The sequence below is a fragment of the Lepisosteus oculatus genome, chromosome 4, assembly GCF_040954835.1.
Source record: "Lepisosteus oculatus isolate fLepOcu1 chromosome 4, fLepOcu1.hap2, whole genome shotgun sequence".
NCBI lineage: Eukaryota > Metazoa > Chordata > Actinopteri > Semionotiformes > Lepisosteidae > Lepisosteus > Lepisosteus oculatus.
The window spans coordinates 66190916-66201439 of record NC_090699.1 but is presented as its reverse complement, the minus strand read 5'-3'; the positions used below and the strand labels follow the sequence as shown (position 1 = coordinate 66201439).

At 50.8% G+C, this 10524-nt stretch overlaps 1 protein-coding gene across 1 annotated transcript; it reads left to right on the top strand.

Moving 5' to 3' along the window:
• Positions 1–353: 353 nt before the first annotated feature.
• Positions 354–10027, top strand: LOC138238463 (inter-alpha-trypsin inhibitor heavy chain H1-like). Its single transcript, XM_069189637.1, has 13 exons — positions 354–372; positions 1303–1332; positions 2288–2317; positions 2841–2858; positions 3455–3487; positions 4233–4259; positions 4732–4749; positions 6618–6665; positions 7311–7424; positions 8171–8348; positions 8615–8763; positions 9376–9475; positions 9820–10027. Exons 6-13 carry the CDS (start codon positions 4256–4258, stop codon positions 9935–9937), a joined length of 729 nt encoding a protein of 242 aa, XP_069045738.1. The 5' UTR covers positions 354–372; positions 1303–1332; positions 2288–2317; positions 2841–2858; positions 3455–3487; positions 4233–4255; the 3' UTR covers positions 9938–10027.
• The last annotated feature ends 497 nt before the right edge of the window (positions 10028–10524 follow it).

The following is a 10524-nucleotide window of genomic DNA, read 5'->3' as shown; positions in this document are numbered from 1 at the left end:
GCAGGCTTTGGTGAGTATGAGGATGTTTGTTAATAAGCTGTCTATTTTGAAATGGAACAAGTAATAGGTTTATTCCATGCTGAGAAGAGAAGAAAGAAAACACAGCGTCTCGGCCATGGAGCCTTCTTCGGGTGTGAGAAAGACAGGGCAGTCAGCAGAGGTGATGTAGTGAGAGAACAAGAGCTGGAGAGAGGAGGAGCAGGGGGCGGGAGCAGGGGACAGACAGAGAGGCCAGTCAGGACAGGTGAAGAGAGGTGTGAAATGAAACCTACAATGAATAGAGATATTTATTTTGAAATGTACTGATTCATCTAAAATCTGGGACTGACAATGATTTTCTTGTTCTTCTGCTCCTGGATGCAGATCAACCTAGTGAGTATAAGGATGTTTGTTAATGAGCTGTTTATTTTGAAATGTACTGATTCATTTACGGTCTGGGACTGTCAGTGACTTTGATTGATCTGATGATTTGTCATGCAGCCCCAGCTGGTGAGTATAAGACTGTTAGTACGTTCTGAGAGATAACAGTTATTATCACATACCTTATTATTACGCTTCTCTCAGGTAAGCTTTAATATAGTATCTCCTACCATTGGAACGTGTCTCTGTATCCAATCGTTTTCAACTTCCATGACTTCATTTGGAAAGCTCTGGTCCCACCATGATGCACATGGTGTGTGTGACAGCAGGACAAAGCAACAATCCAACTATAGACCTCAAGCCACTAGTTCAGACCAATTCATGGGATGAGTTGACGAATATAAAGGGAGAGTGTCCTTAATATTCTAGTGCTTGGCGTTAACTCTTCTGGCTGGAAGATCAAGCCTACCAGAACTCCCCTCACGCTGTCAGGCTCCGCCAGTGCTTTTGAACGAATGGAGTTCAGATAAACTGGTCTGGGAGACACAGCCCTCCTGCAGTGTGGAAGCTGGGCTCCACACGGGCATTGCTGTATAAACACGAGTCCTCACTTCTTCCTTACAAAGAGCTGGCAGCGCCCCCTGGAGAGCTATCAAGGGGGCGACTGTAATACAAACCCAGTACACCGATCCCCTCAGTACACCACAGAGCCCACAGCGGAGGACACAGAGCACTGCTGCACAGAGAAGTTATTGTCTTTTCTCACCGTCAGGGGCCAAAATTGTACAAAAAGGTATGTGTATCTCCCCAACATTTCGGTGATACACTTTTCTTTGACTCCGCTTAAAAATCTCTCCAGCAGTCTGTTCTTCTCCTGTGTGACACAGAGCACACAACACAACACAGCTACACAGAGAAGTAATCCCCTTTTCTCACCAACAGGTAGGACGACAGTTGACCGCACTAAACAACGTATGTATATTTCTGTGATTCACTTTTCTTTGACTCCACTGTTAATTTCTCCTGGTGGATTAGTTCTGAGTTGGGTTGGTTATGTCTGATGTTCCACAGGGCTCAGTACGGGGCACTCTTTTATCTGGGGATTATATGTTTTCACCATATGTGTGCCCAGTTCTGTGTGGACGGCACTCAGATCCATGGCCACACTGAACCTAAAACCGAGATAGCTCTTTCAGTACTCTCTGTCTGCACTTTTTTCCTGAATTTCAAATAGTTTGCATTTAATTGTGTAAAGACTGAGGGTTATGCTATTAGTTTGACATAACTGATGGTAAGATCCCATGGCTGTTGTTGGATGACGGTACTGACTGTTTTCAGGCCAACATGAGTAATCTGGAGGTGATATTTGATCCTGAACTGGCATTTGACCCTCATGTGCAGAACATCGTAAAGATATTGTTTTATCTGCTGAGAAGTACTGCCACTCTGCCTCCTGTCCTGTCTGTGTTTGAGATGGAAAAACTGGTTCATGGGTTTTTCATGCTTCATGGTTCATGAGCCTTTTCAGAGATGTCCAGGGTTCACCCACTAGAGTCCTGACCAGGTCACAAGGTCAAGTCATCACATCACTCCTGTCCTGGAGTCCCCCCACTGGCTTCCCAGCAGAAGTCAACATGATTTTAAAAAGCTGCTTGTGTTCAAGGCTCTGCATAGTAGCTTGTGCTATAAGCTTTTTGTCTGTGTCAAAAGAACTTTGTGATGATTGCTTTTTAAACTGCGAAATGAAGTTGATTATATTTGTCTTAGTATCATATCAAGGGGGTGAGTACAAATGTGGTGCACACACTGATCAGACCCCAGTGCACTCACTTGCTCTGGGCTGCAATGACTCAGAGGAGGACACAGAGCACACAAAAGAGCTGCACAGACAACTCTTTTGGCTTTAACCACCTTCTCTAATCTACAGGATCCCCTTCAAAATCCATCTCTCGGCCTGGTAAGTCTATTTTCCCTCCTTACCTGATACATTTTCTCCACAGTCAAGAACCTGCCCCTGTGTGTCTTCAGCTCCTCTCTTCAGTAAAACAAGCCCAGAGGAGGGTTGGTGTACAACTGGTCTGGGAGACGCAGCCCTCCTGCAGTGTGGGAGCTGGGCTCCACATGGGCATTGCTGTATAAACACGAGTCCTCACTTCTTCCTTACAAAGAGCTGGCAGCGCCCCCTGGAGAGCTATCAAGGGGGCGACTGTAGTACAAACCCAGTACACGATCCCCTCAGTACACCACAGAGCCCACAGCGGAGGACACAGAGCACTGCTGCACAGAGAAGTTATTGTCTTTTCTCACCGTCAGGGGCCAGAATTGTACAAATAGGTCTTTGTATCTCCCCAACATTTTGGTGATGCACATTTCTTTGACTCTTAAGAATCTCTCCAGGAGTCTGTTCTGCTCCTGTGTGAGACAGAGCACACAACACAACACAGCTGCACACAGAAGTAATCCCCTTTTCTCACCAACAGGGTTCAGGTTTCGAGGAGGTAGGTGTCTCTCTTTGTCTCTTCTGTGATCCACTTTCTTGACCCCACTGTTAATTTCTCCTGGTGGATTAGTTCTGAGTTGGGTTGGTTATGTCTGGTGTTCCACAGGGCTCAGTACTGGGCACTCTATTATCTGGGGATTATATGTTTTCACCATATGTGTGCTCAATTCTGTGTGGATGGCACTCAGATCCATGGCCACACTGAACCTAAAACCGAGAAAACTGACTGTTTTCAGGCCAACATGAGTTATCTGGGGGTGATATTTGATCCTGGACTGGCATTTGACCCTCATGTGCAGAACATTGTAAAGATATTGTTTTATCTGCTGAGATGTACTGCCACTCTGCCTCCTGTCCTGTCTGTGTTTGAGATGGAAAAACTGGGTCATAGTTTTTCATGCTTCATGGTTCATGAGCCTTTTCAAAGATGTCCAGGGTTCACCCATTAGAGTCCTGACCAGGTCACAAGGTCAATCTGTGATGCATGTTTCTTTGACTCCACTGTTACAAGTCTCTCCAGGAGTCTGTTCTGCTCCTGTGTGACACAGAGCACACCACACAGCTGCAGAAGTAATCTCCTTTTCTCACTGACAGGCTCCGAAAGAATAGGTCTCTCTGCTGACACCAGTAAGTCCATCTCCCCTCCTGGCCTCTGGTGCCTCTGCGCCTTCATCAGCCGCACACTCCAGAGGAGACCAGTGGAGTACAGTGCAGGAACAGGAGGTCTGGAGGGCGACAGACATTGTGTGCCCCTGGCCGGTCCTGGCGATGCCCAGAACAAAAGCACCTCTGGAAACCTCCTATCTGGCAGAGTGTGAAACCACCCTCACAGGGGCCGGGACACCCAGCCTGCGGCTCTGCTTCAGTGTTAAAGAATTGTCAGCGGCCCACTTCTGGGTTATAATTCTAGGCTTCGGTGGTTTTCAGTTTAACCTGTAGTGCCTTCCCTTGGGACGTTCCCTGTAAGCTGGTCTCCCCAGGGGGGAGCAGGGGTACGAGCACAAGGCCATGGAGTTTTGGGTGCCTTCACCCACCCGTATGCTTGATATTTTGGGGTGCTGTGTGTGTCAGCTGGCTTAGGTGCCATTGAGGGGTAGAGGGCTGTGGGTTGGTGGGGGTCTGGTTCACTGAGGAGTGTGAACCAACAGTCAGAGTCTTCACCTCCGTTAATATTGGCCGAGGTGCTGCAGGTGCCCCTGCGCGCTGGGAACCCTTACGATCAGGGGGGTCTGCCATCACGCTCAGAGTCACCCTGCTTTCGAAAAAACTCAGTGCAGCAGCACAGCCACCCTCTCGGTAAGGGACTGAGCTGATGGCACAGGTCCCTGGCCAAGCGGCACTCAACACCCTGCCCACTTTCCCTCTCCTCCAGGTCTCGGTTTTGATTACAGACACATGGGTAAGCAATGCTCTTCTTTACTCTTAAAGTGCTCTGTGTAACCCTGTAGCAGCAGCTCAGCCAGCAGGGCTGGGACAGGAGTCCTCCAGGGGACATTCAAGATTCCATAGAACTGTTGGCAGCAGCAGGCGTATTGCACTGCAGTGTCCCAGCTAAATCCCACTCAGTGTCTCACTCAGTGTTTCCCCTTACTCACCTGCTGCAGGTCTGTACAGGGGGGTTGCACTTCAGGTTGTTATGGTCTCTTTACATGTGCCCCTCCTCCCGGGCCGGCCTGCTCTGAGCATGTGCAGAGCTGGGGGTGTCACATGAGCGCCGAGTCCAGGGGTGGCATTTCGGGAGGGGGTACAGGGGGCACTGATCTCAGGCGCAGACTTTTCTGATGTTATGTACAATAGTATTACAGTGCTATTGTTTGGCCTTTTCTGCAAACCTCTCTGTTTAAATGTATTCTTTCTCCATTCTTAAACAGGTTTAGAATATGATGATGGTAAGTAAGAGATTTTCTTTTATTAAAGCAGCTTGTGTGGGCATGTCAGTGGACAGTGTGCAGTGTGCAGTGTGTGTGTCCCTGCTGGTGTACCTGTTCAGCAGATCAGACATTACACTGAGGTCCAGAGTACGACTGCTAGGGTCCTGCTCACCTCTCCTTCATCTGCCTCACCCACCTGGCCGCAGTGTCTGGCTGGATTAACGTCATGTGAGCCGCAAATCATGAAAGAGTGGGGAACATCAGGACCCTCCCAGGCTGTGCAGACGGGGTCAGGAGCGCCAACGTTACTGTCCTGTGCAACACAAGGAGCATGGAGCAGGACAGGCTTTCTCCCGAAAGAGTTACCAGGAGGAATGTCAGATTTCTGGAGGTGGATCTGCCCTCGAGAAGAACTTCCCACTCCCAAGTTCCCTGCCGGAATCTGGGAATCTTGCAGAGCTTCCAGACTCTTCCTTTCAGATATGCAGGGAACCCACACGCCTGCCACTACACCTGATTCAGACCATGAAGCTGGGAAGTGTTCGCTGTCAACCTCGGCCAACTTCCTGGTGGAACCCCAACGGAGGACAAGCTTCTCCTACAGAGAGACTTCAGTGCCAGAGCTGGGAAAGATTCGAGTCTCTGGAGTGGGGCTGTTGGTGAGGGAGGGGCTGGAAATGCCAGCGGAAGGTGGCATTACAAAAGGGGTGTTTTTAATAATGCATTATGGGAAAAGCCCAAGTGAGAACAGAAGAGGCGTGTCCTCACCACTGGGAAGATCCCAAAACAAATATCACCAATGTCTGGCACCTGGATTTTACACCGGGACTGGTTTGTCAAAAGTGAACACATTGATCACAAGCGCATGGCTTTCTGTCCAGCATGTTCCATCCGCACAGAAGGAAGTTCCTCCAGTCAAGCCCAACCACAGCCAACGTCGATGAAGCAAGAACAGGCAGCAGACAGATGAGGCCAAGGCTCTTCGACATCTCACACTTGTGAGCAACGTCTGAGGCGTCTTCCCTGCCAGAAAAGCTGCTTGTAGCCAGAGGATCCAAGGACCAGTCCCATTACCACAGAAGGAAACGGGACACCTGCTCAAGGAAAGGGAGGAAGTCTGCACCCTCTGGACTGGCTGACAGCAGCCCCGTGCTGATGAGCTCGAGCTCTCCCCACGCTGAAGAAGGTGATGATGAAGAAGAAAGCAGCAGCAGGTCATTCCGCTTGAAGCCCTTCTTCACCAGTCTGCTTTGGCAGAGCAGCGCCTTTCGGGACTCCAGGATGTCTGGGAGTATCTCCTTCCCCCGGAGGGCTGGCTCATACTTAGCATGGATGGCCAGAAAGGTCTGAGCTCAGCTGTTCCCCTTCCCAGCATCCAGCATCAGGTGGTCTTCATGTGAACAGAGCTGTTCTTCCTTATATACACACAAGGTTGTATATAACCTTGTGACTTGACAGGCAGTGAGTGAGCTGGGAGTGTATCTGTGTGGATCTGTGCCAGTTCTCTCCTGACTTAGTGTTTACAGGTTGATCAAGTCGGCAGTGAGGGTATTTCTAAAGTAATTTAGAAATGAATTTAAAGCACATTTGACAGACAGAAAGGTAGGCAGGTTAAGCAATATTGAAGCAATGCTGTCACCTGTAGTTCTCTTTATACCCTCATGCTCCCGTGTGGTTCAATACCTATCCCATCAACCCCAGAGTTTTCAGATCCTGTCTCCTTTCCTGCGTCGTTTCTCTGCTGGGCTAGGTGACCTCTGACCTCTTAAGAGGCCACATCTCAGGAGAGCTGCTGTCTCTGTGACAGTGACTGGGGTGTCATATGAGCGACATGATTTGGATTGATGTCAAGGTCTCTGACAGCTTTCTTGTGTGTTTTTTTCTAGTGACTGATTTTGTGCATGTAGCAATCCCCACAAGGAGACCAGGGCTAGGTAATTGTTCAGTCCTCCTGAGTCACTGTAAACCGTGACAGGTGTGTGTACCTGAGACAGGTGTGTAAAGGCTGTGAGAGGAGTGTGTGTACCTGAGACAGGTGTGTAAAGGTTGTGACAGGTGTGTGTGTACCTGAGACAGGTGTGTAAAGGTTGTGAACAGGTGTGTGTGTGTACCTGAGACAGGTGTGTAAAGGTTGTGAACAGGTGTGTGTGTGTACCTGAGACAGGTGTGTAAAGGTTGTGACAGGTGTGTGTGTACCTGAGACAGGTGTGTAAAGGTTGTGACAGGTGTGTGTGTACCTGAGACAGGTGTGTAAAGGTTGTGAACAGGTGTGTGTGTGTACCTGAGACAGGTGTGTAAAGGTTGTGACAGGTGTGTGTGTACCTGAGACAGGTGTGTAAAGGTTGTGACAGGTGTGTGTGTACCTGAGACAGGTGTGTAAAGGTTGTGAACAGGTGTGTGTGTGTACCTGAGATAGGTGTGTAAAGGCTGTGACAGGTGTTTGTTCATCAGGCAGGGGTAACAGCTGGCTCATTTCACAGCTTGTTATATTAGTTAATGTTCAGCTGCTCATCAGTATGCCTGGTTATTTGGCAAAGTTGCTGTCTCTAAGATGAACTTTCCATCTCTATGTTCCTTAGATCGAACAACTCCAAGAATTATAATTCCAGCTCCGGGAAATCATCTCCCAATCTGCTTCGAGATTCCTGTCTCAGGTGGACAGATTGTGAAGCTGCTTGAAGACCCAAGTGCAGGTAGGACAGTCTTCCTATCCAGGATCTTTTCAATAAGTCCATTGATCATTTCCATCTGTCCTTCTCAGTCAGTCCACTGACTGCAGGTAAGACAGTCTCACAGTCCAGCAGTGGAACGTCTTGATCTGTCTGCCTTTGTTAGCACACTCAGTGTTTTCAAGATGAGGTTGCATGTGGGAGACAGGGCAGGGCAGAGGAGAGCAGACAGGCACATTCTGTCTGTGGGGAGAGTGCCCACACTCTCACGGATTGAGTGGATCTTATCAGTCTTTGATTCAGCCATTCGAAATCCTGAAATGATGGACCAAGTCGACTCAGGGGGCAACTTCAGGCTCGACAGCTGAGGAATGGAGGGTACACATGGAGGTTAAGATTCACTCCTGGCATTAATTTGGCTCTGGGATCATTAACCAGGAGCAATGAAATGAGCAAGATGGGAACCTCTTTTATAGGGACTAAAGCCCATAGCACCGGAGAGCCACAGTCCTGCGGGACATGAAAGGCAGCCTCACACAGACAGCCCCAATTGAGAAGATAATTGGACCAATTAGATCACGCTTACACGTGTAAGCCGTGTCAGTGAACGGATTTACGGTGCGGGGCTGTGAATGACGATGCCGTTGAGAGGGTTTAGGGTGCAGATGGGGGGACAGGAAGTTGGGATGTCAGCAGGCCCAGCTCTCCCAGAGGTGTCCTCAGGACCGAGCTGGATCTGCGGGCCTCTCCTCTCCTCTCCTCTGTTTCAGGCATCGTCGTCAGGGGGGAGGTAATGAGTAGAAGAGTCCGGGCTTTCCAGAAGCTCGGGATTTGGTACAACGAGGAGTTCCACATCGTGGCCACCCCATCCAGCGTCTCCCTGACCAACAACCACACCTTGATTGCCCGCTGGTGGTCCTGGCCCGCTGCCAACTACACGTCGGGCAGGTAGGCGGCTGATGGCCGAGAGCCCGCTGCCCGTGTGTCCGGCAGGCCGAGGCGAGAGACCCGGCCAGCCCCCGGGCACAGCGAGGGCACGAAGGGATTTCCCTGGCGGCCAGGTGCTGTAACGATGGGAGTGGGGGGCGACGCGTGGGGGGGGCGACGCGTGGGGGGGCGACGCGTGGGGGGGCGACGCGTGGGGTCTGCAGAACTCAGGGACCCTGGAGGACCACACACGTCCCTGTCCTTCTTACTGCTGCTGTCCGTCTCAGTGTCTCCCTGGCCGTGGTGGACACCGTGCTTGAAGTGACCTTGGGCAGCACCGTCCTGGAGGTCCTGCGACACCGGGTTCGACACAAAGACTTCCTGTGGCTGAAGATCAAAGACCACGCTTTCGGCAGCCAGGCCAGCGGTCTGACAGGTGAGCGGATCATCACAGCGGACCCCCGTGGGCACGAGCTCTGATCGCCGCCCTGGCAGGGCCGAGGGCTGGTCTGTACACGGGCAGCATCGTCAGGTCCCTCACGACAAGAAGCGTAATGCACTGGTGTTTATATCATACAACACACAAAAGACAGAGGCAAGAAGAGAGTGAAGACAGAACATAGGAGCTGAATGAATTCAATTCAACTGCAGTGGAATCATTCAGTCACGTTGAGACTAAGGCCGTACCTAGACAAAGACTACATCATGGTGTGCTGTTGGCGGTCAGAGGACCTCGTGGCTCTTACGTCCCGGGTTGGAGTTCCTGGGATCCTTCTGTGTGGAGTTTGCACGCTGTGCCCATGTTCATGAAGGTTTTCTAACTGAGGTCTGACCTGCCTTGGATCAGTGAGAAATGTGCTGATGTTAACTCCAGTGATGGTCTGGTGTGTTTCCAACCTCGTGGTGCTGCTGTCTGGTTCTGGAGGCATGGTGTGTCTGCAGCTTTTCTGGAGAGCTGGGAGCCCACAGTTTAACTGACAGGGTGCGGAGAGCCAGGTGGGGGACGTCTGTCCAGTGACCACTCTGTCCACTGTCCCTCACTCTGCAGGCGAGTTCGGTGCCAGTGTCTCTTACACAGAAACAACCACATCACCGACCACAGCCAGCATCAGCATCAACATCAAAGGAGTTAGTCTGAACGCTCAGAGGTAAGACACCTTCCTCACTCTTTCTGGATTTGAAATCTCAGATCCAGGATGTTGAAACTGGAACTGAGACATAACTAGAACCTGAATTGATATACTTTAAACTTCACAAGGCATCGAGACTTTTTTTTTATTTAAAGGCCTTGGTCATTTTGTATTAAATTAAAAAAAATTGAATAGATGCATTTATTTGTTCGACGGACACCTTTATCCTGGACGGTTAGCATATATACTTGTTGCTGCCTTGGTGATGTGTGGTGGTACCCTGTGTTTTGTTTCCACGGTGACCTGCCGCGGAGCCCTGTATTCTGTTTCCATGGTGATGGTTTCTGCCTGTGTTCCCCCAGGATTTCCACAGTGGACTATGGCTCCCGGGTCAAGGCCTCAGAGGAGTGCTGGCTGTTGGAGGGCGGCGGGCGTGGCCTCCTGCAGCCGATGTCCCAGTACCTGGTGTCGGAGCTGTAGAGTGACCAGCCTGCCCTGGTCCGAGTCTGTCCGAGTCACAGCCGCCTGCGCACAGCGCTCCAGTCGTGCCTAATAAACATGCAAGAGAGACCTGCGTGCACTGGCTCTGTGGGTCTGTGGGGTCTGTGGATGAGAGAGTGGGGGAGAGGCTCTGTGGGACGGGGTCAGTGAGAGTGGGGCAGTGGGTCTGTGGGGTCTGTGGGTGTGAGAGTGGGGGAGTGGCTCTGTGGGGTCTGTGGAGTGGGTGTGAGAGTGAAGGAGTGGCTCTGTGTCACACACTGCTTCTCTGAAGACAGCGGAGAACATTCAGCTAAAGCCCCTCTCTGACCTCTTGACACCTCCCTGCAGGAGAGACACTCACCCAAGAGCCGACTGATCTCCGTGTGCACGGGTTCGAGTCTGGGTCCCACCGGTAGCGGCCTGTGACTGGGCTTTCTCATGGGACTCGTGGGTGCAGTGCTGTTGGTGAGGGGCGCGCCTCTCCTCCAGCAGGGGGTCCACTCAGGTGTAACAGAACTGCTGGAGGGCAGTGATTGTTTCCCATTACCAGAGACTGGAAACAGGCCAGCTAGCGAACACACATGCGT